This window comes from Aspergillus homomorphus (genome assembly GCF_003184865.1).
Source record: "Aspergillus homomorphus CBS 101889 unplaced genomic scaffold BO97scaffold_26, whole genome shotgun sequence".
Lineage (NCBI taxonomy): Eukaryota > Fungi > Ascomycota > Eurotiomycetes > Eurotiales > Aspergillaceae > Aspergillus > Aspergillus homomorphus.
Window position 1 is genome coordinate 144,831 of NW_020291912.1, and position 24,629 is coordinate 169,459.

Genomic DNA, 24,629 nt, shown 5'->3' on the forward strand with positions numbered 1-24,629 from the left:
AAATGCACACTCAACACTCTCCGAATATGTCACTAAGCAAGATCCTTCTTAAAAAGCCTCCTAGACACCTACCTGTTGGGGTTCGACTCTCTAGCTTGAGAGATTTTCGCAATGTTGTTGGATCCTCGCGCATGGATAGTCACGTGATATATTCACCTCCGGCTTGGCATCAAATTCATGCCGCAGTTTTCTTGACAGTGCACTGCGTGTCGGCCAGTAGCATCTCATTACACAGCATTCAATTCAGCGTGCACGGCTTTCATTTGGGCTGAGAACGGCATATCCCTGATACTGCAGAGCAAGTCACCTTCATACCTTTTTCCCGTCTCGACGACAGTCACAACCCGCCAGACACACGCCCAATATGATTTGCCAACGATGCCGGACCGGCATCCTGTCTCGATTCCAGCAGCACACGGTCACGTCGCCTGCCCTGTCTGGTGCACGCCAGCTTCCTCTCCCCATCCAGCGGTCTCAATTCCGCAACTACAGTGACGGCAAGCCCACCGTGTCCGCCGCGCCGCCGCCACCTTCGCCCCGACAACCTGGCGTGGCCGATATCACCGTCGCGTCCGCCATCTCGTCCGCTACCCCTGGGGTGTCGCAACCATTGAGCACTCCGGAGGGCGTCCACAGCAATGCCCACCCCGGCAAGCCTCGAAAGGCCGAAGTAAAACGCCCCGCCAGTATCTGCGTCGCTGGCACGAAAATGAACGGGCTCAACTACTTCAAGAACAAGCCTGATGTGGTCGCGCTGGACGACTCGGAATATCCCGACTGGCTGTGGGGCTTGTTAGACGACAACAAGAAGGGGAAGACTGATCAGGGCGGTGTTGATCCAAGCAGTAAGCAGAGCCCACCCTCCATCTTGCGCAAACTTCTTGCAGCTTGACTCGTTTGCCTAACTAATTTTCTTTTCTGTACCACAGCCTTGAACAAGAAGCAGCGCAAGCGCTACGACAAGAAGATGGCTGCCCGCGCCGCGACCCTTCCCCCCGTGATCCCCATCCACGAGCATGCCACCGACATCACACCTGCCCCCTACAACCGCGCCCAGGGCGAGGCTCAAGATACATTGACCGTCGCCACCGAGAGTCTCGAGAAGCGGACCGAGATCACCCGGAGCGCGAGAGACGCACGGAGGAAGGGTATCAGAGAGGCCAACTTCCTGCGCGGGTTGTAAACCTAGAGTGTGTCTTTTGGGCGATCTGCGAATTTCTCTGTGGGAGGTCTATTTACGTTGGACGGGCCATTGTCCAGACGACTCACAATGTACGATGGTGTTGATAACCCCGGGTGGAAGGCAACTGCTCTGAAGAGAGCCATTTCTCATTGTAACTCATATTTTCATTTGCTTATTATGTACTATTTTCCCCCAGACCAGGCGCGAAATGGAATGCTTTCTACACTTCACACAACTCTCACTCCCAGCCACCCAGACCCTTATACTCCGAGAGACCTTCAAAAAGGCAGATTCACCTCGGAATCACCCACTCTTCGTCACTCATCTCCTCCCCCTGGCCCTCCACCCACGGCAAACAAGCCTCCCACAGCGCCTTAACCTCCCCATCACCCAGCCCCAGCATCTCCGCCCAGATCGACCTATCGGCCCTCTCGAACCACGCCAACACCGCTACGACCAAAAAGTCCGCATAACCGGGCGTCGCACCTTCAAAGAACGGGCCACTCCGCTCTTTCGTGCCCCGACGGCCGCGCAACATCATCACGATGACAGTCATCTCGCGTTTCATGGCAGCGACCAGGCGCTCGACCTCGCGGTCATCGCGGGGCCGGACCTCGGAGAGCGGCATGCCGAACTGCGCGGAGCGCGTCTTGATGAAGTACTCGCGGCCGCGGGGGTCGAGGAAGTCGGCGACTCGGGGCACGATCAGCGGGACGGCGTGGGTCCAGACGGCGCCCATGAGCTTGCTCACGGCCAGCGCGAGGGCGTAGCTGGCGTCTCCCGACGGGAATATGGACGGGGTGGGGAAGGCGGCGTCGAGGTGCGTGGCGATGGCGAGCGAGTCCATCAGCGTCGTGCCGGAGGAAGGGCTGTCAGCGGGAGGGAGCGAGGCCGGGTGGTGGATGGCTGGCAGCGTGTAGGTGCGGCCTTCGGCTTGCGGGGCTACGCCCATGTGCGAGAGCAACGGCGCGATGTCCGGGTATGAGATGAAGGTCTGCGTGTAGGGGAGTTGCTTGTAGTTGAGCACCATTCGCGTTTTGATCGTGTTGGGCGACCAGGCTCGCGCAGGTCCTGGTGGTTGGCGTTAGTTTTGTTGCTACCTAATACGTACCTATGTTTTTTGGTGTTCTGGATTGGGAGGGGCTTGGTCAATATACCGGAAAGGATTGACTTGATGTCGAAGAAGTGGATCGGTGTGGGTTTCGACATTGTTTCGTTCTATAAGGTATGTACAGTATGTCTCTGAACTGGCATTGATTGAGGTGCTTTCGAGTACTGATGTTATGATGCGGGGAAGTCTTGTGGTGGCTGGCCGATGAATTGACAATCCGGTCATCTCCGCCTCCGCCCTACGCCCTATTTGCTTATCCGCTCGCGATCAAAAGCAATTCGCGCTCTAGCTATAGCTCGACACTTCTACGTCTGCCTTGGTTGTTTATCTAACCTGGTATTGAATTATAAGCTCTATATGACATGAGTCATCAAAGATGCTGGTCTGTATAAGATGCTAATCTATTCATCATCTATTTTTAAGGTCATTAGCAGTCAATTGAGCCACATGATCGCTCTGGCAACCGGCATGTGCAGATGGTTCGTTAGGTATATACAGGAGTTCGGTTCAGTGGGTGAAGCGGAAGTCGAGACTGCGGTTTCGTTAGATTGAAGATGAAATGTAAGAGAAGAGTCAAGGGGCCTAACCGTTTGTTTCCAAGGTCTTTGTCGGCGACATCGGCCAGATATGCCTCTCTCTCGGTGCTGGACATAGCGTCCCATATGGCGGCCCTGCGTCTGAGTGAGGATGTTAGCAGCAATCTAGAATAGTCATCGTTGGGACCACATACATGTTACGCCACATGTAGTAGAGCTTGGCTCCAACGAATGTGAGCATACTCCACACCGCTATGGCGATCAGCACCTTATTGCCGGTACGGTAGTACGGTTTGTCTTTCTCTTGATAGATCTGTGCGAAATGTTAGTTGACTTTCACCACAAGCTAAGAGGATGGGGATCGCTTACTTGACTGCCAATAATGTTAGACACTTGCACCATCATATTGTACACAGCGCTAGCCACCGTGCGTGTTCGGACCGAGCCTGCATTTCTGGACGTCATGGCCACAATGACGGCATGAATATAGGGTGCGCCGATCAACAAGATAAGAATAACCCATCGTCCCCATGTGCTAGCCTCGTCCGGCAAGGCGACTAGTGCAATGAGCAAAACCAGGGCCCATACTTCATACACAAGACCAAGCAGCAACCGCTGGTTGAAGCGCTCGGAGACCCAAGTCCAGAAGAGAAGGTTGATGATGAAGATGACATAGGCAGGAATGGTAAGAAGGTTCGTTTGGAAGGTACCGAAGCCGAGTGATTTGAGCTCGAGGGTGATATAGCTCGTTGCGGGTGTGTTAGGAATCATCCATGTAAGACCAATCAAGTATATCGGCCACATATCGTAGTCGCAGAGAGCGGTCCAAAGCATCTTGAGCGATACAGCCTGACGATTGTGCATGCTCCCCTTGCTGGGATCGTCACGCAGCACGCGATTGACGAGAATCTTCTCTTCGTGCTCATTGAACCAGCCATCTTTGCCCCGGAAGCCTCCCTTGGTCTGCGTCGGTGAAGCAGGCATCCAGAAAACAGCGATGATTCCGATGACTCCAGTGATGAGACCCTCAAACGCGAAGAGGTACCGCCAGCCACCTTTACCGTCAGAATTGTGGATATGAAGAAAGCCAACCGCCAGGAAAGCGCTAACAATTGAAGTGGCTTGGTAGGAGACCCAGAAGTAACTGAGTCTCACTGGCAACTCCTTGGACTTGTAGAAAAAGGACAGGAATAGGATAGTATCCGCAATGCTAGTAGAAATCAGCTCGAACCATCCGTCTTCAGAATCCAAGCTCAACTCACAATCCACCCTCTAAACATCCAAGAAGGGCTCGACAAATGAAGTATCCAGTCCTGTTCTTCAAAAATGCCTGGCATGCAGCGACCAAACTCCATGAAACCATTTGAAAAGGAATCCAGCGGTCTGGTCCGACCTTCTTGGAGAGCAATTGCGACGGTAGCTCGGCAAACAAGAATGTGAGGAGGAAGATCGTCTGTCCGTTGTTGTAATCATTGGTGTTCATCCCCAAATCCTCTAGCATAGAGTCTGAATTAGCTTGGACGACATTGCCTCTGTCGAGTTGGAGCGCGAAGAAGGTCACGCATGCAAACGTGCAAATTCGCCAGTCAATCTGCATGCCATTAGCTCGATGCATGGATAAGAACACAGTCCATTGACCAAAAAGTACCTTCTTGATGAGAGCCTTTTCTTCGGCCTCTGTCCACTCAAAGTAGGGATCCCATCGGTGGATGCCCTCATACTCTGGGATGGGCTTGTAAAGCCGGGGGTCCTCCGAAGTGTCGAATGCAGCGTCGCACTTTACCCGCCGCACAGCAGAAAGCTCGAGGGAGGATGTTGATGAGCCCGATGCCACTGCAGCGACTAGCGTTTTCTTGGTGTCGTCCCCCACGGGAGCTGTGTCCACGAGAATGTCGTGAACGTTGTCCGAGCCCATCTTGCCGATAAAGAAGTTTGATCGCTGGGAGGCAAGTTATAGTTGCTCGTCTTTTTCTGGCAATCGAAGAACCTTTAAGGGATGATTGCAGGCCCGAGAGAGCTCATTTAGATACTCATCTTGAAGCAGGCAAGCATGAAGCTCCATCACGCAATCTCTCGGCAAGCAAGTATGCAGATGGTCTAATGGCTAGTTGAAGTTTTGTGTAGAGTTTGACGTAGCCAATCATGAATTGAACGTAATGAGCCAGAAAAATCCAGATATCTCGGGCGATAGGCGATGGAGTAAGATTGCCCGTGGTAGAGAGGGTTATAGTATCAAGACTAACGTTAAGCGTAGCCATGGCGGCGGGGTTTGGGCCGTCAGACTGTGGATATCGATACAAGATTTCAGTGCTTTGCGGTCTCCTCTGGTCTCACATATGTGATCACGCAAACGAAGCATAAGTGACGTTATGGGAACAAGTCAGGAGGAGCGAATGAAGTCCGGGAGTTAATTAGCGTCGAGTGTTCAAGACGGTAGTTCAAATCTCCGCCGCTGCGGGAAACGGCCGAAGCTGCCTACTTAGCCGGAATTCCTTAGTTAGGCGGTGGCTGCTCTTTACTTTTACACTATACCCGTACTTGCACAATCGTACAATCTTACAATCTCATCATCACACTGGTCGATGGTGATATGTTTCGCCTGCGATATGACAACATCTGCATCCATTCTCATTAGGGCGAATATTCTTTGTATACTGTGAGTTCCTCCCGGACCGATTAAGATCAATGTAAAGTCACTGAATTGACATGCACTCAGCAACATCGGATGAACTCCGCTCCACCTTATCTGCGACTACATCGCAAATAATTCCGTCGCGAAACAGAATACTTCTAATTCAAATCTTTGATCGAGCGTAGACGAGCGATTTCTCCAGCACTGATGGTGGAACAGGTGGAATTGAGCTTGTTTGAGCTTTGGAGGGGTCGAGTTGCGCCAGGGGCCATCGCTATCACGCCATGCTGCACTAACCACGTTCGCCTCAATCAGCATCAGCCATGCGGAACGCGGTCTCGCCTGCCCCAGAGTGGCGGCTACTTGGAGTGTACTTTCAAGAAAAATAAGTCTACCAAGAGCTGTTGTACGAAAATCACCACCAAATTGGAAACTCCGTCCATAGACCATTACGCCACCTGTACGATAATCTTATCAACGTCCATCATTCCTCCTCGAGACGAGCACGGATGCCTATATGTCGTTATCGTTCGAAACCTTGTATCTAATTCTCTACTGCTGGTTCGATGATACCTCCCTCCTTGCGAACCAGCAACTGACGGATTTCACTTGGACATGCATACCCCGCAGAGATTGCGTGACAGCAGGTCGGATCTTTGTGCGAGGGATGATGAGTATATATGACAGTTTACAGGGTCGCCTCATCAGCCTGGAGTCAGTTCAAGAAGGAGCAATCATTGACCCAGATTATTCCATTTCAATCAAATACCATGGCACCATCTATCACTGAAACCGCAACCCTTTCTCTCCGGGCAAAGCCCGTGTCGGAACTGAAAACCGATTCTGGTTTCAACAAGGAGAACTCAATCGGATATGCAGAGATTTATAAGCATGACAAAGAGATCAAAGGCACAGAGAAGCAGCCGCCCGCATCGTTTCCGAACTACCTCCCCGTCTGGGACAACGAGACAGAGAGGTTCGGCGTTAACTCTAATCTCTTGCACGCCTCAAATCACCCACTGATCCTCGCAGATACCCCCCACTGCAATCATTTGAGCATTATGATCACGGCAAGGATGCGGATCTCTTTTTTCCTGATCTCCTTCCCAAGGACAAGGTCCAAGTGGACGAGCTCACTCCCACAATCGGCAGCGAAGTTCGTGGTGTCCAACTGAGCCAGTTGACAAAGGAAGGCAAGGACCAGTTAGCTCGGTTCGTTGCGCAACGAAAGGTTGTCGGTAAGTTATTGTCACGAGTCTAGTTGCACGGTAATCCGCCTGGCCTCCTGCTGATGCTGGATTTCTTTATAGCCTTCCGTGATCAAGATTTTGCGCATCTTCCAATCGACATAGCCCTCGAATGGGGTGGCTACTTCGGCCGACACCACATTCATCAGACATCTGGAGCCCCTAAGGGCTTTCCAGAAATTCACCTCGTTCACCGTGGAGCTGACGATACGAGTGGCGCCGACTTTCTGGCGACGCACACCAACTCGATTACCTGGCATTCCGATGTAACGTTCGAGAAGCAGCCCCCAGGCACCACATTCCTATACCTCTTGGACGGGCCGTCAACTGGAGGGGACACTCTTTTTGCGGATATGGCGCAGGCTTACCGACGCCTCTCACCAGAATTCCGGAAGAGGCTGCACGGGTTGAAAGCAGTTCACTCCGGCATTGAACAGGTCAACAACAGCCTCAACAAGGGTGGCATTGCACGACGGGACCCTATCATATCTGAGCACCCAATCGTTCGAACTCATCCAGTAAGTCTATTTCGAGATGGGGTGAGATGAAGAAGATTTCTGTTAATATGCTGCCAAGGTTACTGGGGAAAAAGCGCTGTTCGTCAACCCACAGTGTAAGTTATGGCCGCCATCTATATCATAAGGGCTAGCGTCTAATAAAAGTTCAGTCACTCGCTACATTGTCGGATACAAGAAGGAGGAATCGGAATACCTCCTGAAGTTTCTATACGACCATATTGCGCTGTCTGCAGACATTCAAACACGGGTTCGCTGGCGCCCAGGCACCGTCGTTGTGTGGGATGTAAGTGCCGTTGAACCACTATGTATGATATTGACAGGGCTGACTATTACAGAACCGGGTGGCGGCGCATAGTGCCCTCTTCGATTGGGAGGATGGTCAGAGACGACACCTCGCTAGAATCACGCCACAGGCTGAAGCGCCTTACGAAACTCCATTTGAGGGATAGATGAAACTGTGTATTGCACGGTGAGAGGTATAGCTGAGAAAAGAGCACCGACTTTTCAAGAGGCAGCTAGCATATCCATTGTCAGGAGGGAATGAATAAGGCTTTGATTGAACTTTCAGATGCATACCTTGTTAGGGATCACTCATTGAATGAACGCCATATAGCCATGCCAGTGCTTGTGATTTAAAAAGGCAGACTCGAGTAGAGGGTCACCGTATTTCATTTCGTATTTCGATGAAGACGCATTGGCGCAATAGGTGTGACCGTCTCGTTCCAACACTGCCCATTTTGTCATCATCTGGCAGCCTGAAGGCCTGAGAGCCTTTAAATATACCTCCATTCCGCTACATCATCGTCGGTCAACACTGTGTATGAGTCACATTCGTCTAGTTCTAGTCATCATCGTTCTACCTACTGAAAAGAGACCCTACTGTAGTGTGGAAATGAACTCATAGGACCATTGATTTGCAATCCTCAAAGCTAGTAAAATCATAAGAGAAATCAGCTCCTAATGATATTGTGGCCCTGGGTTTACCCTCCACCCCTTCCGTATCTGTTCCATCCCAACACTACCTTTTCCCAAGTGCCCTTTTCCAATTTTCCAGATCCTACACTTCCATCCAAGCACTTCTCATTATCACTATCGTTATCACCACTATCATCATCGTCTCCCGCATCATCTCCCTCATCATCATTTACCGCATCACCATCTACTGCATCATCAACTCTCTTCATCAGCAACTCTCTTCATCATCACCAATACAATGTCTGCTCGGTCCCAAAACACGCGTCGGAATTCATCTCAAAACCGCCGTCAAGCCTTAAACAGCCAGTGTCTGAACCACGTATATGTTCAAATGGACACCATGCAAAGACAATTCAACACGGAACTCTATTCCATCCGCCAACAGCTTAATGTCCTGCATGAGCAGATAGCCATCTACATCAACTCCATCATGCAGGAGATCAACATTGTCACGCAGGACATCACCCGCCTCACCATTGATCCCACCAACCAGCAGTTGGGGCTCACCTCTTTGTGGAGCGAACTGCACGATATGAAGCAAACCATTCACAGTCTGCAGCAGGGGAACTCGCAGCCCTCCACATCGGAAGCCCACCTTGAGATCATCAGGGGGTGACATTCAAATTTGTAAACTTCGGTGGGGCATCTGCGGCTAAAGTCGCTAGAGAGCTCCTCCGATGGCTGAACGGGTTTGATTTGAGTGCGTCCACGTGGAAAGAGCTTAATTCGCGCAAGTTTCAGTTAGGGGATTTATAGGTAGAAGAGAGAGTACATGAAAGAAGATGGGGAACCTGGTTTGTCGATTGGTCTTTAAGCCACTATAGCCATATACCCTTGCTTGTTGAACGTGATTGAATTATAACATTTGCTGTATTGAAATGAAGATACCCTGTTTTTCTTAAGTTCAGTATACGTACAGTGCACTGCAATCTGCTCATAGGAAGGTACGATGATGCCTCAGGCGACTCTGGGAGCATCTGAACTCAGTAGGTGCTACTCGGAACTTGAACCTTGAACTTGGAACTTCGTCAATATCCCCGTTTCTCCTCCCTCAGTCTCCATCAACTCTACAGAGCCCATCCACATCCATCGACTCATCAAGGATCAACGGAAGTCACGAAGACAATTCCCGCCTGACGCGACGTCATAGCATGCTCACGCAATTGAGCCCGTTTTTTTTTCTTTTCAGTTACATGCAGTCTCTGCCGGGAGTTGTACAGTAAAGACTGAAGGGCTAGCAACTCAACAAGACTTGTCGATTCACCTGTAAATCGTTTTCTTACCTTGACACAGAACGTGTTGTCTAACTTCGAAAAGTAGCAGATATCATCGTGAAGCAAGACCCATGCGTTTGAGGCTTTCCCGTGTGTCGTACCAGTGACGGCTGGTTCAAGCAAGTATAGGCCATGGTGGCGCGTTTCCCCAGTTGCGTTGCATTTAACGTTCTCTGTCTCCAGGCATTTCATCGTGATATACGCAAAGGTCGCGGAATCATGCGAGTCAGCCAGTATATTAGCCCAAGAACTTTTGTCCGTCGAGGGAAATTTTCAAGCAACGAGTCAGATAGCCGTCGAACGGCCACGCTATACAGACATATTTTCCCGTTGGATCCAAGCCTGTGGGCCTCAGGGTCTCAATTATTCTCCGGATCAAGCCTGATAACTTTGCCCCTGAAGCTTCTCCCAACGTCTTGAACTAATTTTGAAACTCATACGGCTTGGAGACCCCGTCCCTGAGTCTCTGCACAACACCACAGTTTGTGTCGATACCCAAGCCAATAGAGAATTACCACACGAGGCCTGTCCCAAGCGGCTCGTAAGGGCACCCTCCTAGCCATGCCTGTGCAATAGCTTACTTGAACCCCCAGTACTCGTCGATGAACTGGAAGACAAGCTGTTGATCCGAACTTGTGAAGGCTACATCTTTGACCGGTATACGCCTCTGCTTGTTCCAGGTTCAGACCACTGGCCAACCACGTATTGACCTCCCTGAAAAGCGAATTGTCGCTGTGACATTAACCAGGTAGATTGACTCGTTCCTAGGTACTCCATAGCATTGACTGAAAGCTCAAGGTACTTCGTTTCGCTTAAGCTGCATTTAGTATTCTCCTTGGCCAGAGCACCAATCAAAAGTGGTCGCTCGAGATCTATGGCGTCCAGATCGACGGCGCCGTCAACAATTTGAAAACCAATGAAACGTCTGACCTCTGAGCCTGTAGATAATGCGTCCACATCTCTGACAGCAAATGGAACAGGTGGTCTATGAGAACCACTGTTCACTGACATGGACGGCGTCCGGCAATAGATCACATTGCCTGGGCCCCATGTATCTAGTATGGCCTGGACGTGACCGAGGATGTCAAATTATTCAACTGCATTCCCATAGTTTGACCACTGTGGGTGTCTGGACGCATGAAGCATCAGTACTGGGCCACGCCTCATATCGCCGAAACAGGTGAGATCAAAGAGATCAGCTATAAAATAAGGGAAACAGTCTTCCTTACCTAGACCTCTTAGCCTCACTTGCCTCAATGGCGCGTCCAGGAAAAAAAGGACGTATAGGGCCAACATGAGCTTGAACATAGGATATGAAACCCAGGCAAAGGGACTGGACTGCTAGGGGGCAAATATGAAGAAACCATATTATGTGTCCGTTGATTGCAGTCTCGGTCCCGCTAGGCGAGACATAATCCAATATCGCCTTGGAGGGCTCGGCTCGAAAAGCTCACTCAATCCGGTGCAATTCTCTTCCCATGAACCGCGCTCTACCGACGCTAAAGCATCAGCTAGGGCAATGACCAGCTTCAAATTCACCTGGATCAACTCTCCTTGGAATGCGGCCTGAGCCTCATGATTCGAAGATCCGACTTGATGACTGTGAAGCAGTCGCAGCGCATGTTATGCGCCTGTGCGAATCCGACGGCGGAACCCAAGCCTCGAAATGCTTTTAGTATTCTGGCTACATAGTCAGTTAGAGGTGTTGCGTGTGTGTGCGATCGCCTCCATAAGCACTGATAGGTGATGCAATAGTTTCTCGCTGGAGGCGGTCTTGAGACTGCTCTGCTTAGGCACTGTCTTCATCAGTTGCCATTTTCAACATCATGAGGCCTGCCGCTGCCTCAGCGTCGCTATTATCACTGCACGCTTCATATCTCGCATAGTGGCCTATTTGAATGGTATTGCTTCGACCAGATGAGGTGTCTCTTTCGTCGGGTGAATCCCGATGAGACCGAAGTTCTAGGTGGGCAAACGTTTGTTCGAAGTGGCTGTCTTCAGTTGAGCAATCCGTGGGGAGTTTATAAGATATCGAGACGTTTCGACCATCCTTGTCGAATTCAGCATGTCCGTTCCAGTTGCCTTCTATCCGAGTGGTTGGAATAATTCCTGCGATACCACACAGCTCTTGCATAGTATCGATAGCATTATCTGAGTCAAGCTCCCGGTTGGGAACGATGTCTGACGACTCGGGTAGGAGCCCAATTGTTATGGTAAACAGGCACCATGACAACACCGAGGAATATGACGATCAGGTCGAATATCGAATGTGGGTTTGGGGCTGGGCTCAAAGTAAATCCAGGGTGAGTCGCTCACACTCTCAATAAGAAGATCAGTCAATTCGTCCAAGCTGTACCCAACAGCCTGGAGTTGTCGGACTCAGGCGTACTCGTCACTTGTCATGACTTCCTTATCTTCCAGCAGGGCGTACAGTAGCTCCCTTTTATCTTTTGTCGCTGCGGCCTTTACCACATTCTCTGTGATCCGCCACTTGTGTCCGTGTATCCGAAAGAGGACGCTCCTTGATGCCTCGCTGAGCTTAAATTCAGGTCCACCTGTCTTTGAGGAGAAGATCCAACACTTGACGGCTATTTTGCGCATATAAAACAACGACCATGAGTAAGTCCTCGATGCTACTGATCTCATCTCCTCGTTCTCGAATCAGTAAGACAAACATTTGTCTTTGAGTATGGGTTAGAAATTACCGCCCTGACCAAGCGCTTGCTAGGCTTGATCTCATCTCTTCTTTCTCGGATCAAGAGTTCCAGAATCTCATCTCTACCACTATGAACTGCCGCCATGACCAATCTTCAGTAATCTTGATCTCACTTCCTCGCTCGCGAAGTAACAGGGACAGTATCTCAAGGCCGGCCAATCGGTTAGAGATCGCTGTCTCAAGGACAGCATGGTCATTATGAATTCCATTTCTTCGTTCGCGTAGCAGCATGCGCAACAATGCAGTACCCTTACTGCCTGCCGCTATCTTGAGTACAGCGGGCTGATCGGTAGTCTTTGATGCCAGGAGGTGCTCTCTGCGCCATCCGGAATGGGTGCAGACGGGAATTTGAGGAGAAAAGACATGATATCTTCTCCACTCCCCCGACTTCGTGCTGTTATTTCGACCACTGAGTCAGAGATAATGAGCTTCTTCCCCAACCTCCGTATCAGAACGGCCATAATCTGGGCACCACTCGTGAAATTAGCGGCAGCTGCTTCGGCCAGTTTGCCAACAGTCTCGGAGTCAATGTCGTCCGTGGCATTTTGCAGAATCCCATCGAGGACCTTAGCTCCGTCTGGCTGTTGTGCCGCATGTACAGTACCATAGCTTCGTAGCGATCTGCGTTTTCGTTTTCCTTCTGTTTGGCTTGTTAGTGACTCAAGCTAGTATTTTCTATGACATAGAATACTCCCCATTTTGGCGGCAATCAACCGTAGCTCTGCCTTGCAAGCCTTCTCAAGCTAATTTTGAGTCTTAGACAGGGTTTTCCTACGATCGTGGCTCTCGAGGAAAACTCTCTAGGAGGATTGCGGATGACAGGGGAGCCCCGCCTCGGAGGTGAGACGAATTGGATTTTCTTTTTCTTTTTGTTTTTCTTTTTTCTCTTTTACCTTCCGAGGTGAACTGTGCCTACATGGTGACACAGTACTGGGCTGGCCTTTTCGTTATTGGGAAGAGTACTTCGACGCCCGTCAGCGTCTTTGTCATACAGCGCGGAGGAGATCCCCGTGTAGCATATCAGGACGCACTCGAGGACTGCACCTGGGACGCTTAAATGCTACAGTGGGTATAATCGAATTGGCTTTCGCTCTCCAGATCCAGGTGAAACAATCCCTCGTCAGTCGGAGTGCAGGTTCAATGCTTGTTGTCTGCGGGCGACCTCTGGCTGCCCTTGAAAAGATCACCATCACCACTATCTCTCAGGGCGATGACCGACTAAGCTAGGCTTAGACTGTATGGTTCCAACAGTTGTGCTCGGGGATAATCTCTCCATATACTCTACCTTATTGTAGGTCTGGAGTGGAGGTTCCAGTTCATCCCCGACTCCCTCGACCACTGGTATACTTGCCCAACCTAGCCTACCATCTCTTGAAACAAATCTTGACTCTTCTTCCTTTAACATCTTGGTTGATCACGTCATCTTCTCACATCCTGTCAATTCTGCTCTCCCTAACGGTTTGCCCTTATGATTCCCACAGTTTGATACCGCTCGGAGCCCTACCTCGCTTCTTCCCCTCAATTCAACCCACGCAGTGACAGCGAACGGTATTGGAGTTACTTAACTAACAGATCCCATCTTCGAGGATACTCGGGCTATATATATATCTTGGGAAATAAATCTTTGTTGAGGTCAGTAGTATTCGAGAATAGGCTATCAACCCCATCTTTACCCGGAGATTTATATAAACCTAAATACTCGGAAACGCGGCATACAGCGCACTTACTTATCAAACTTGCTCACAATTTATCTAATCTTGAGCTCTAGATAAATACGCTAAATTGTGTATGAAAGCGATCCGAATCATCGATCAATTTTCCAAATTCAATATCAACTATCATCCATGAGCCATTACACCACATCGAACACCATTTGAAGCTAGGCACTAGGCTCAATGACCTCATTGTAGCATCATGAAGCCAAAGCTCATGTTATACTTCAACAAAGTCCGATGTGGTGTAATGGTCAACATCGCTGTCTCTCACACAGCAGCTCGGGGTTCGATTCCCCGCATCGGAATTCATTTTTTGCTTGTACTTTTTTGTCGTGATCATCCTGCGAGGCGAATAGTGGGTGGGGATGGAAATTTTGCGGCGGGGCTTCGGAAGATATGGTCCGTGCGCGAGCGTACCACTCCGTCGGGCCTGATTGGGACCGCGCTGCTGCTGCCGTTTACCCGGCGAATGGGTTGTATGTGTTGAAGACGAGACATATTGTTCATGCCGAGTTCGCAAGCCAGCCATGTTCGTTATTTTGAATATGAATGTCTCTTTGAGGGAGGTTGAATGGCTCGCTGTCAGATGGGCTTGGTGGCAAAGTCAAGGAATTATTATTTTGTTCCTTATGGATGCAATAGGCAGCGGTCTCCCTCACCCTTATCCTCATATCAAATTACCCCGTTGGGAAACTCTCGTGACCAGAATGAGCCAGACGTGATGCTGAGGGCTTAGCTGCTGTACCACATGGTAGGCACCAGATCCGTCACAACTTCCCGTGACGATTACTGTTGGACCGAAAGAGGGGCATAAGGCCTGAAGGCAGCAGCTACTCAAAGTCAAGTTCCATCTCTAGCAAACCCACCTACCTCGGAATACACGAGGGTTTTTGAATGATCAGAATGAACCAAGCTGGAATTTTCCTACCACTTGGAGCTCGGTGAATGGCCTCGAGTCGATGGCAACAGGTCTATCGTCGGGTTTGGATCAATGGTAGCGAACGGACAGTGGTCCGCGAGACAGACTGGTGCCACATGCACGAAGCAGAACATGTCTGTAACGGACTAGTCAGACCTGCTCTATGATGGCCACGGACTCTACAGGCCGGTGGGGTCGTTGATTTGGTGTGTTGGCCTTTTTGGGGACTTGCTTGGTATGATATTGCGGGAGCATAGGATCTCAATGTTCTATAATGTAACCCAGAGAGAGTTCCCTATACTAATATTAAAACATCTCGTGACCCAGTGGTGCTCCGTAATATGTGTCTGCTTCCCCAGCGAGAAGGAACTGGCTCATAGCATCCTAGACATATATGCTAGTCTCCTAGATGACCTCTAAACTTATAGTCACGGTGCTGCGTCGTAATCATTCCCCCAGAACCATGGAAATAGTGGCATATCGTGCAGTATCCGGCCAAGCGTGAGAGATAATCAAAGGAGAAAGCGTGAGAAGTATGAAAAGAAGGGAAGATGAGCAGCTTCCTAGCTGTTTGAAATGCAGTCATGATGACAAAATGCCAAAATATAAATTCAAGAATTGGTCTCGTGGCGCAATGGTAGCGCATTAGTTTCCGGTACTAGAGGTTGTGCGTTCGAGTCGCACCGGGATCGTTTTTTGCCTCTGTGCGAACTTCTCTTGTTGCTCCACGAACGACACATTTTTTATCCCTTGTTGGTATCTTTATCTGCGCCCAACTCCAGCCATATTGATATAAGAAGTGGATGATGACGCGTGATGACTTTATCAAACCGTGCCCATGGGGGCCCATGGTTCATTTCTGATGAGGGCGATTTCCCGCTTATCGATCTATCATGCCGGCCCCCAATCTGCATCCATCACACCAGCGTCGCACCTCTGCTTCATCCTCTGCGGTCCAGCCCGGAACCCCACGGCTGTGCTTACCTCGGCGAAAGGCTCAGTATGGCCCCTCTGTGAGAACATCCTGCGCAGATTCCATTGATCGATATGTGGGTCGATGCCACTGAGAACGGAGGCGGCAATAGAATAGTCAGACGTAGAAGGGAATATTCAGAAATGGCCCGATGTCCCGAGCCAGCTTAGACCCTAACATAGAAAAGAGTTGACAGGAGTTGGAAGTCTATTGAGATCTATCAGGATGTGAAAAAGTGGTACGATATAGCAACCTCGCCCGATTCCGTGAACAAAAAGGACTCCTGCGCGCCCACTCTGGAGAATGAGTCGAAGTAATGGCGTGGCTTTATCGGACCACACGCAACATAGATTCGTATATACAGGAAGTAGAGGATAATGGTTGGCCGCGAGGCCCTTGGAGATTTGAAAGAAGGGGGGGGGGGGGAGGGCGAAGTTTGAATGAAACAAAAAAGGAAGAAGTGTGAACCGTCGCAAAAGTGTACAGGATGAAAGAAACAAAAAAAGACCAAGGAAGGTCGAGAGAAGAAGTTCGTGGCAGTAACAGATGCACGATCACCAGAAGCTCAAGAGGCAAGAACGGCTCGCGCGCAGCCTTGGCCAGCAAAGCAGGAGCGAGGCTGGTCCGTTTTGTCCCAACGATACCGTGCCGACCGGGGCAGCAAGGAACCAGAGATCGAGACTTGCGCAACCAGAGTGTGTAAGTAAAGCCTTCATTTTCATCGTCGAACGCGGGGCCCATCGGTCTAGATGACCGAAACCCGGCTATGCTACCGGTTTGTAGCCCGATCTACTTCTCCATTCACTCTGTTTCCAATTTGATTGGAAGTTGTCCATCTCCGTCCGCTCGGTGTTCCACTTGGCGTCATCCAATGCGTGTTCGAGACGGCCCCTCTTGCGCTGGCGCACGAAGAAGAGAATGAAGCCAGCAAGGAGCATGGCGCCGACCGCTGCAGAGGCAGCATAAACACCAATCTTGGCGCCGTTGGGCAATTCAGCCCATTTCTGAGACAGTGTCTTCTTGGGAGCCTTGTGCAATTCCTCCACGGCCGTAGAATTGCCCCTTGAAATTCAGAGTCAGTCATCCGTCTCTTCAGTGTCCCAATGGGGAGGGAGGAGGACTTACGATACGACCTTGATGCTCTCCCACGAGCCGGTATGGTTGGTGTATTGGTACTCCTTACCGGTATGGAAGTCCTGCACGCGGACCTTCTGGACGACCATGTTGTATGGACCGGCGCCGTAGTCAATCTCTCCACCCGCCCATTCGATTGTACCCTTGGGCTCGCTCGGGTCACCACCCGGCCAGACACCGTAGCGGAGGTTACATGGGGTTTGCGGATAGTTCTTGCCGTCCAAGGCATCTTCGTACTTCAGTGTTCGCACCAATGTCCCGTCAATCCACCACTCCAGTTTCTCAGAGGTCCAGTGGGTGGTGTAGTTGTGAAATTCGGTATCGGCATTGGGAACGTAGTGGAAGCCTCCGCGGTCAAAGGACGTGTCGTTACCCTTGCCAAAGTAGTTGGACTGTACCGAGCTAGTGTTGTAGCCTACCCACTCCCAGTCGATCTCATCCAGGTCATCAGATTCCAACACGATACTGCTGATCACACCGCCACCTTTGGCCATCTTGACCCAGGACTCGACGACGCCGAAGAAGATATAAAAGGTCGACTTGATGGTTGGGGAGTCCATCTTCTTGGCGATGGTGAAATTCGCGCCATCGTCGGTGATAGCGATCTCGCCGTTGGTGGTTTCCCAAATCTTGGAGTCGAGCGTCGAGTTGAATTGCCAGGAGAATGTCGTACCCAAGGCGGGATCCGCAGGACATGTGGTGTTGAGGGGGTTGCAAGTGGTCGAGGTCTGAGCAGCCACTAAGTAGATTTGGGCCACGATGAGGGCCAGGATGTTAAGGAAAGACATGACGGGCGATAAAGTCCTTCAGGGTCACCACTCCCCGGGATTGTAGAATAGTTTTCTCTTGCTTTTGGCAAGATAGTATCCAAGAGAGCGGAGGCGAGTCAGGACAACTGCGGGTCACACAGGTAGGCTTGCTTCCTGGCAAGATAAGGCGCGATAAAGGGGTTCCCGACAGTGCACGCGGATTCCAGGTCCAGTCTCTAACGGTCAAAAGGAGTGAGACCGATGGCGTGTGGAGGGGAAGAGGGAGGGTCAAGTTTCAAAAGAATGGCAGTGCGATCGAGTCGCACGAGGGAATTGAAGACCACCCAAAAGAAGGGATGAGAGGAAGGAGGGATGAAGGTGATGCGGAGGGGAAGGAAGAATGGTCAGAGGGGAAGAAAAGAGACATGACGGCGAGTGCTTTTTGCTTTAATTAACTACTAACTAACCCCAACCACGATGGCTACGAGGCTAGTTTTTTTTTTCTCACTCGCTCTTTCTCTTGCTGGTCCGATCATAATAATTAGAATTATAGTAATTCTTAATTTTAAATCCGAGATGGACACAGACAAGACGCATGTCTCTCTTCAAGTCTGCAGACGATGCCACTAGTTTTGGGCTTTCTGGCCCTAATCAATTCAGGGGCTGTTCCAAACAGGAAATCACCGACTCATGAGGGGGAGACTAGTCCTGATGGGGACTGGTATGCTACAAATTTACCCTGGTTCGGTTGGCTAGCGTAGTCCCTGGCCCTGAGACTAGCACAGAAAAGGCTTAGGGCGCCTGCAGCCGGTCGAGGGCTCGGATTGTTCCATTGACGGGTCATGATTGGATGAGTTGGGGTTGAAGATAGACCCGAACACCAATCAAGTCTTCATCTCAGGGGAACAAGGGGTTCACTGTATGACAGCGGATGAGAACCTGTTCGACTGGATGGTTAAGATGATAAGGATAAAGCCGCTGCATAGAAACTAATCGAGGAATCGATCCTCAACAAGGAATCATATTATCATACTAGTGCTCCTTACTACGCGGGAAGAACCAATTGCACTGACATCTCCTCAATCGTTTCATGCAGTGTACCTGCAGCGCTGTCGAACTCCTTCTCATGATTGCCCATCGGATGATCTTTGCGTTTCAGACAGCTGAGGCATTCATACTCCGCAACCCTGAGGAGATTGTCCAAGAGACAAACACCACTGGTGGTATGGATTTCCACTCTTCCTGACTAGTTCCGGCACCGGCTGGTGAGGATCCATTCTTGGTCTCAGCACAGCACACAGGGTCAATGCCATGGCAGTCGACTGGAGTTCGGTGATTGGTTAGTGGCAAGTCAGTTAGCTCAGGTCTGCGGCAAATTCTCTATCGGGATTGTAACACCGCGAGGGGGTTGTGGGAAAAAAGGGGGGCAAAGGGCAAAAAATCCCAACAGTGTTTGAGATTGTTGCGTCGAACAGCACAATCACCACGCCTCCAACTCGCCAATCCTTCTCCCACCCCCGCAGTCAGCCAACGGTTTGCTTGAAGGTCCCAAAGCCAAGGTAAGGGAACGTAAGCGCAGATAAATTCAAAACATGGAGAGGTCGTGTAGCCTGAATCCATGATCATGCCAAGCTAGCCATCCCCCGCGACAAGCAGCCGTTTTTTGAGGGAGTGAATGGTTGGAGTCAACCTATTAATGTCACTGCCTACAGATGGGGATGACAAACAACCCGCGGGGAGAATTGGAGCGGTGTCGAGCGTCAACACGAACATGCTCGGCGGCTGTCTTGCCTAATTCCCAGTACCAGCAGATTACCCACTTGGCTTGCCTTTGCCTAATTCCTAGAAAGGTAGATAGAAATTGCATGAGAACCAAGCAAGCTAAAAATGGAAAAGATGGAACCGTTCCAGTTCCACTTCGCAAAGAACAGAACAAACACCACAACTGCTTGCAGATCAAATTGATTCTGAGGATGATCATGAATCAAGTCCGATGAAAAAGGGTATTGATTACATAAAGGTCATAACTACATACATGTATACGTGATTAGAGATTAGACGAACAAAAAACGTCCCCAAACTTCTCCCTCTCTCTTCCATTTCCCTCTCTCCATCCCTTCCATTCCTTCTTTGCCCCCTCTCATCAATTAACTGAGATAGACTTTGGCTGGCCTCCTTACCGAGCTCCTCGGCTTCTCCACATAGTAGTATGACGGGCTCCGTCGTTGTCGGTGTCGATGGCGCGCTCGGTTGGTAGGTAGATTGGTCTCGCCATAGTCAGGCTCGCTCTCCATCTCATGGTTCATGGCACATAACTTCCACAGCCAAAGCAGCAGCAGGGTGCCAGCCATAGTCCCCAGGACGATTCCCGCGATGCCACCGCCCGAGATGGAATTGGGGCAGTTGGAGTCCGCCCGACTCTGAAGGAGGTGAACAGGTGCCTAAGGCATAAACGAAAAAAATCAGGTGTCAGTTTTCAGTCTGAGCTTTCTCTTTCTTTCACTTCTCGGAAGGCCTCGGGCCGCCGCGCTCCCACGATCCACGGAACACAAGAGCCAACTTACCATGGTGTGTGTGAGGGTGTTCAATGGGCAATGGTGCACCAGCAATGCTTATTTGTCTGTGTTGTCTTCAGCACAACAACTCTCCCGGGAGGAAACAGAACTCGACTCACGAGAAGGAGGGGGTGAGGGAGGGGGGGAGGGGAAGTTGACCATATATCATCATCATCATACTCTCTCTTCTTGTTCTTGTGAGCATGCTTCCACTTCTTCTTACCAATACTGTCATCCCGCGGCGGCTGGGATTTCCCCCTCATTGACGTCAACCGTACGTCTTTCCGACCATGAATCCTTCTCGGCTCTACACAAACTCCTCTCCTCCCGCCCTCACACAAAAACCTCGCTTGGCTCCAGATCTTGATGCCGGGAATGCTTATCCGTCCGACCGCCTACCAATCGGAAGATGTGTATGCATGCCACGACCAAAAGTGTCTTGCGCGGACGGTGAGCTTACTTCACGTGCGGTGGGGAATGGCACGGATTATCTCGCTTGGTTCATTGGATGGGTTACAGCTTTGAGCCCTGTTTTTGAGAACATACTCGGTAGTTATGAGTAAATCGCGCAGTCGAGGAGGGGGAAACCCCCGGCTTGCATCTCGATTTTTTTTTTGGCCTTTGGGGTGGTTCTCCGCATGAGATACGGTGCACGTCAGGCCAGCGTCGTGTCGTTGAGATGCTACGATGTGCTACCCACCTAATATGTCGTAGGACATTCAATTATTGACTTGATAGATCTAGAACAGTCCAACTGGCTCAGCTATTTTTGAGGACGGTTCATCAAAAGCATACGGAGCTAGTGGCTGTACTTTCATTTGGGGACGCTCTCCAACACGCCCCAACTAGGTGACCAAAACACCAACTAGGTGCGCCATCGACAGCTAGTCAGTGCTTGTGGTTGATGTTCTTTTCATACAAAGCATTTTTTTTTGGCCCAATTCGGCTCTTCGAGAATAGCATCAACACGAGCTTTGAGATGTAATTGTGGCCGAGTAGCCAACCTGACAAACAAAGTTTCCCTTACAGGCTCCGATGGCCCGGGGACGGGGGCCCGCTGCCGGTGTCCCACGCCGCCATGTCGGGCCCCAGCTCGAATTCGATCGTTCCGCCACGTGCCATGATATCCTCGTGCTCGAACCAGTTCTTCGTCCAGGGCTTCCCGTTGAGCTTCACGCTTTGCACAAAGTAGCCCTCGTCCAGACCGTTCGCGATAATTCTCAGTGTCTGATTCCCATTGATGGTCATGTTGAGATCCGGGAACCAGGGCGACGCTATCAGGTACACTGGCTGCGTGACTACAGGGTAGATCCCAAGCATCTGCCATAGCAGCCATGAATTCATTGCTCCCGCATCGCTGTTGCCGGGTACCCCATATGGAGCGTCGTTGAAACTGTGCGCGCGATTAGTGTGCTGTATGGGAATTCAAAGGCAGAGAGTACTTGCTATTGGTATCCGAGCCCCCTCGACTGCTGGACACTTTTTGCTTGCTTGTTGATGTAATTATAGAGGTACGGCGTGGCGAAGTCGGGTTCGTTCCTTGATCACCGTCATTAGTTTTGTTCCCGCTTCTAATGCAGGGCGGAATGCGTACCCTATGTTGAGGATCGTGGTGATACCAGCTCCATTGGGCCCAAGGTCTTGAACGGACATATTTGGCGCGAACTGCCAGCCAAGTTAGACAGAGCCGTCTGGCGACCTGAGAGACTTACCATCAGATCGAGCCGAGACTCGAACGTGTCCGCGCCGCCCATTAGATCAATTAATGTCTGCATATCATGAGGGATAACGAAGGAGTATTCTAGACGTGGTACACGTAAGTAAATCTTCTGTATGACTTTGGAGACACTCACCCCAAGGCACAGCTTCGTATGTATAGTCTAACCACTCGCACTTGTCACAGTAGCGCGGGTCATATGCACTACTGTTGAACGAGCCATTTGAGAACCTGGGTGCCATGAATCCTGTGAAGTTCAAGCTGCGGACATCGGGATTCCATATGTTCTGCCACCCAGCCGATCGATTTAGGTACTTCTCCTGGTCGCTGGGCATCTCTCCCGAGGCGACCTGACTGAGCGCGAAATCATTCAGGCTATACTCGACGGTCCTTGAGATACATCTCGTATTGCGATCTTGCGAGACGTATCCGAGCTCAAGCCAATCGCCCAGAGCGCCGCGCCCTTCTTTTGTGCTCGCCGACGGGTCCGTCGGGTCCCATGTGTTGTATGGAATCACCTCCGCATCGGTCTTCATGGCAGCGTAGCCGTCGGTCCAGTTGATCGCGCCGCGGAGACCCTTGACGTATGCATCCGCTAGGACATTGTCGGCATCAGAACCGCCCTGCACCAGCCCATTCCAGTTCCCTGAGCGCCCGTCTGGCAAGAAGCCTTGATGTCTGTCGAATCAGAGCCATTAATAATTCTCTTCTTCAGCCAGTCAGCGTTACTCGTTTTCTAGAAGCATACCTCCATATGTCGATCAGGCCTCGAATCATGGACTCGTAGTACTCAGGCTGATATATTTGGTAAAAGCTGACGGTGCAGCGGAAAATGTCCCCTGATCTCATTCATCAAAAGATATTCCCGAAGAAGGGGGACCTTCAACTGACACATTGTATAGAAATCGTCCCAATATGGTTCGTCCGACTGCCATAGCGGGTTCTCACCCGTCCGATCAGAGGGCATCAGGTGCATAAAGTAAAGAGAACTGTAGAGCAGCCGCACATGCGTCATATTTGCTGTTTCGTCCAGCGCAACCCGGGTCTTGCTGAAAACATCCCGGTTCCACTCCTCCACGGCAGACTGCACCGTATCGTTCAAAACCCACGACGGGATCTCCGCCTCGATATAGGCGCGAGCTCTCTCTACGGAGATAAAAGATATACCGACTCTTGAGGTGATTTGAGCGTCTGAGGTAGAATTCCAACTGAATAGTGCCCCGACGCGGTCGTTCATTGGTCCCGATGTAACTTTCTTATGGGTCACGTTGCCATATACTGGCTGGCTGATGCCTCCATTGGCTAAGCTCTGGTATCGTGGCATGGGCTCGGTATTCTTGCCTGAGAAGGTACGAGCTGTTTCTGGGGCAGTCGAGAACTCGCCGTAAAAGTACACGGTGAACGGGGCGCCTGATCTCCACTTAGGTTCTCTAAGGACCTATGTTGCAGGATGTTACTCACCATTGTTCCAGCCACCGATGTACGTTCCGTAGCCAGTGTATGCCTGTCCGTCGTCCTCCAGCTGGATTTCGCCGGCAACGTAAAATTGGCCGTTGGGGTCATGGGGCGACCCGGGAAGATACTTGGATATGATACAGTAAGTCTGAGTTCCCTGGAAAGGTACATGCGTCGTAAGTGTCATACATGCGAAATGTCTACCAGTATATGCTTTTCACCCTCGGGAAAGCTGTACTGCATGATCCCTGCGTGGCGAGAAGCCGAGAGCTCGACCCGAACGCCGTTCTGCAGGTTTGTCGCAAAGTAGCCCACGCTGGCTGTGTCATTACCGACCTGTGTCGTTCAAGATCTAATGTGTCAATGCTTCCTTATGTGATTATAGCCATGCTTACTCTGGGCTGAGAGTACGTCAAGTTGTCGAGAAGATTCACTGGCGGCGCAATGGATGTGAGCGGCATCTGGGGTATGATTCCATACTTCGGTGCGCCTCCAGTACCGCTCTCATGCATCATCGCTAGGTAGAATAGACTTGATCAATGGCCGATACTTTTTCATCCAGCTTGACAAATCAACTCACTGATAGCCGTGACATTCCCATCTGGCGTCCAGCCCCCGTTGAGAACCGCTAGGCTCCAATTCGCCGCTGTTGTGTCGATACCTACCTTGGCCACGCCAAATGGCCGAGCGCCCCCAACAAAGATATCGCCTCCTCCGTAGCCTTTGCCTGGCATGGGGCCTTCTGAGCCCATTAAGGCGTTCACATACTGAGAGTAGTCTTCTTGTGTGGCAGCAATGGCTGGAACCAGACTACATAGCAGAGCTATCAGGTGGATCCTGGGGGGTGTGCATAATAATCGCATGTTGAGCTGGATAATATCGAGGAGCCTTCAATTGTCTTACAGCAGGAATCATGGACTTGAAAAGAGGGGGGGGTCTGTGGGGTAGAGCTGCCTTTATCCCCCGCTGGGGAGGGGAATGCCAAAGATCAACGCGGAGACACCTGCATTTCATCCCTGGCGTGCTGCAGCTATTGGCCACTAATGATGTTGGCATTGCTCTGGACCGGAAAGAGCGGAAAAGGATGAAGTTGAAGGTGCCAGAATTATTGTTGCTCTTCCCCGCATTATCCTGTAGGAAAATTGCCTGACTATCCCGGCAGGGATTGAGACTTGCTCGTGTCACTTGAAATAGCATATAGAAGCATGGCTGTGTATCAC

At 50.7% G+C, this 24,629-nt stretch overlaps 9 protein-coding genes and 2 non-coding genes across 11 annotated transcripts; 5 read left to right on the forward strand and 6 right to left on the reverse strand.

Moving 5' to 3' along the window:
- The first annotated feature begins 214 nt into the window (after positions 1–214).
- On the forward strand, positions 215–1,387 carry BO97DRAFT_393309 (mitochondrial 54S ribosomal protein mL54). Its single transcript, XM_025693917.1, has 2 exons — positions 215–845; positions 930–1,387. Exons 1-2 carry the CDS (start codon positions 365–367, stop codon positions 1,181–1,183), a joined length of 735 nt encoding a protein of 244 aa, XP_025549988.1. The 5' UTR covers positions 215–364; the 3' UTR covers positions 1,184–1,387.
- An 88-nt stretch (positions 1,388–1,475) lies between these two features.
- BO97DRAFT_444327 (uncharacterized protein) lies at positions 1,476–2,449 on the reverse strand (the record flags this gene model as incomplete). The annotated part of the gene is made up of 2 exons (XM_025698446.1): positions 2,341–2,449; positions 1,476–2,254 (listed from the first exon to the last, which is right to left on the reverse strand). Exons 1-2 carry the CDS (start codon positions 2,390–2,392, stop codon positions 1,476–1,478), a joined length of 831 nt encoding a protein of 276 aa, XP_025549989.1. The 5' UTR covers positions 2,393–2,449.
- A 178-nt stretch (positions 2,450–2,627) lies between these two features.
- Positions 2,628–5,225, reverse strand: BO97DRAFT_393316 (putative transporter). The gene is made up of 6 exons (XM_025693918.1): positions 4,479–5,225; positions 4,093–4,421; positions 3,200–4,040; positions 3,025–3,143; positions 2,882–2,971; positions 2,628–2,826 (listed from the first exon to the last, which is right to left on the reverse strand). The coding sequence occupies exons 1-6, from the start codon at positions 4,743–4,745 to the stop codon at positions 2,802–2,804; spliced, it is 1,671 nt and encodes a 556-aa protein (XP_025549990.1). The 5' UTR covers positions 4,746–5,225; the 3' UTR covers positions 2,628–2,801.
- Positions 5,226–6,232: 1,007 nt separating this feature from the next.
- On the forward strand, positions 6,233–7,676 carry BO97DRAFT_348559 (TauD/TfdA dioxygenase family protein; the record flags this gene model as incomplete). The annotated part of the gene is made up of 6 exons (XM_025691891.1): positions 6,233–6,438; positions 6,495–6,700; positions 6,773–7,227; positions 7,286–7,322; positions 7,377–7,510; positions 7,563–7,676. The coding sequence occupies 6 exons, from the start codon at positions 6,233–6,235 to the stop codon at positions 7,674–7,676; spliced, it is 1,152 nt and encodes a 383-aa protein (XP_025549991.1).
- A 764-nt stretch (positions 7,677–8,440) lies between these two features.
- Positions 8,441–9,027, forward strand: BO97DRAFT_454960 (uncharacterized protein; the record flags this gene model as incomplete). Its single annotated transcript, XM_025699125.1, has 1 exon — positions 8,441–9,027. One exon carries the CDS (start codon positions 8,441–8,443, stop codon positions 8,816–8,818), a length of 378 nt encoding a protein of 125 aa, XP_025549992.1. The 3' UTR covers positions 8,819–9,027.
- Positions 9,028–12,377: 3,350 nt separating this feature from the next.
- On the reverse strand, positions 12,378–12,890 carry BO97DRAFT_454965 (uncharacterized protein; the record flags this gene model as incomplete). The annotated part of the gene is made up of 2 exons (XM_025699126.1): positions 12,378–12,832; positions 12,884–12,890. 2 exons carry the CDS (start codon positions 12,888–12,890, stop codon positions 12,456–12,458), a joined length of 384 nt encoding a protein of 127 aa, XP_025549993.1. The 3' UTR covers positions 12,378–12,455.
- A 1,250-nt stretch (positions 12,891–14,140) lies between these two features.
- On the forward strand, positions 14,141–14,212 carry BO97DRAFT_t181. The gene has a single exon. It is a non-coding gene; the product is annotated as a tRNA-Glu (tRNA).
- Positions 14,213–15,446: 1,234 nt separating this feature from the next.
- Positions 15,447–15,518, forward strand: BO97DRAFT_t182. Its single transcript has one exon. It is a non-coding gene; the product is annotated as a tRNA-Arg (tRNA).
- Positions 15,519–15,980: 462 nt separating this feature from the next.
- On the reverse strand, positions 15,981–16,730 carry BO97DRAFT_114494 (uncharacterized protein). The gene has a single exon (XM_025689928.1). The coding sequence runs from the start codon at positions 16,538–16,540 to the stop codon at positions 16,127–16,129; it is 414 nt and encodes a 137-aa protein (XP_025549994.1). The 5' UTR covers positions 16,541–16,730; the 3' UTR covers positions 15,981–16,126.
- Positions 16,301–18,062, reverse strand: BO97DRAFT_444330 (glycoside hydrolase family 16 protein). Its single transcript, XM_025698447.1, has 2 exons — positions 16,925–18,062; positions 16,301–16,861 (listed from the first exon to the last, which is right to left on the reverse strand). Exons 1-2 carry the CDS (start codon positions 17,719–17,721, stop codon positions 16,564–16,566), a joined length of 1,095 nt encoding a protein of 364 aa, XP_025549995.1. The 5' UTR covers positions 17,722–18,062; the 3' UTR covers positions 16,301–16,563.
- A 3,017-nt stretch (positions 18,063–21,079) lies between these two features.
- BO97DRAFT_444331 (uncharacterized protein) lies at positions 21,080–24,434 on the reverse strand. The gene is made up of 11 exons (XM_025698448.1): positions 23,990–24,434; positions 23,805–23,926; positions 23,599–23,745; positions 23,416–23,536; positions 22,846–23,364; positions 22,703–22,793; positions 22,091–22,632; positions 21,950–22,038; positions 21,832–21,902; positions 21,684–21,776; positions 21,080–21,630 (listed from the first exon to the last, which is right to left on the reverse strand). The coding sequence occupies exons 1-11, from the start codon at positions 24,270–24,272 to the stop codon at positions 21,261–21,263; spliced, it is 2,448 nt and encodes an 815-aa protein (XP_025549996.1). The 5' UTR covers positions 24,273–24,434; the 3' UTR covers positions 21,080–21,260.
- Positions 24,435–24,629: the final 195 nt, after the last annotated feature.

Bases quoted from the DNA above. Each gene is read 5' to 3' on its own strand.
- BO97DRAFT_114494 (XM_025689928.1), bottom strand. From the start codon at position 16,540: ATGGGCCCCGCGTTCGACGATGAAAATGAAGGCTTTACTTACACACTC.
- BO97DRAFT_393316 (XM_025693918.1), bottom strand. From the start codon at position 4,745: ATGGGCTCGGACAACGTTCACGACATTCTCGTGGACACAGCTCCCGTG. The intron at 4,422-4,478 runs GTACTTTTTGGT...AATGGCATGCAG, and splicing joins AAAAGGCTCTCATCAAGAAG to ATTGACTGGCGAATTTGCAC. The intron at 2,972-3,024 runs GTATGTGGTCCC...ATCCTCACTCAG, and splicing joins TACTACATGTGGCGTAACAT to ACGCAGGGCCGCCATATGGG.
- BO97DRAFT_444331 (XM_025698448.1), bottom strand. From the start codon at position 24,272: ATGCGATTATTATGCACACCCCCCAGGATCCACCTGATAGCTCTGCTA. The intron at 23,927-23,989 runs GTGAGTTGATTT...TATTCTACCTAG, and splicing joins TGGGAATGTCACGGCTATCA to CGATGATGCATGAGAGCGGT. The intron at 21,777-21,831 runs GTACGCATTCCG...ACGGTGATCAAG, and splicing joins ACCACGATCCTCAACATAGG to GAACGAACCCGACTTCGCCA.
- BO97DRAFT_393309 (XM_025693917.1), top strand. From the start codon at position 365: ATGATTTGCCAACGATGCCGGACCGGCATCCTGTCTCGATTCCAGCAG. The intron at 846-929 runs GTAAGCAGAGCC...TCTGTACCACAG, and splicing joins GGGCGGTGTTGATCCAAGCA to CCTTGAACAAGAAGCAGCGC.
- BO97DRAFT_444330 (XM_025698447.1), bottom strand. From the start codon at position 17,721: ATGTCTTTCCTTAACATCCTGGCCCTCATCGTGGCCCAAATCTACTTA. The intron at 16,862-16,924 runs GTAAGTCCTCCT...CTGAATTTCAAG, and splicing joins GAGAGCATCAAGGTCGTATC to GGGCAATTCTACGGCCGTGG.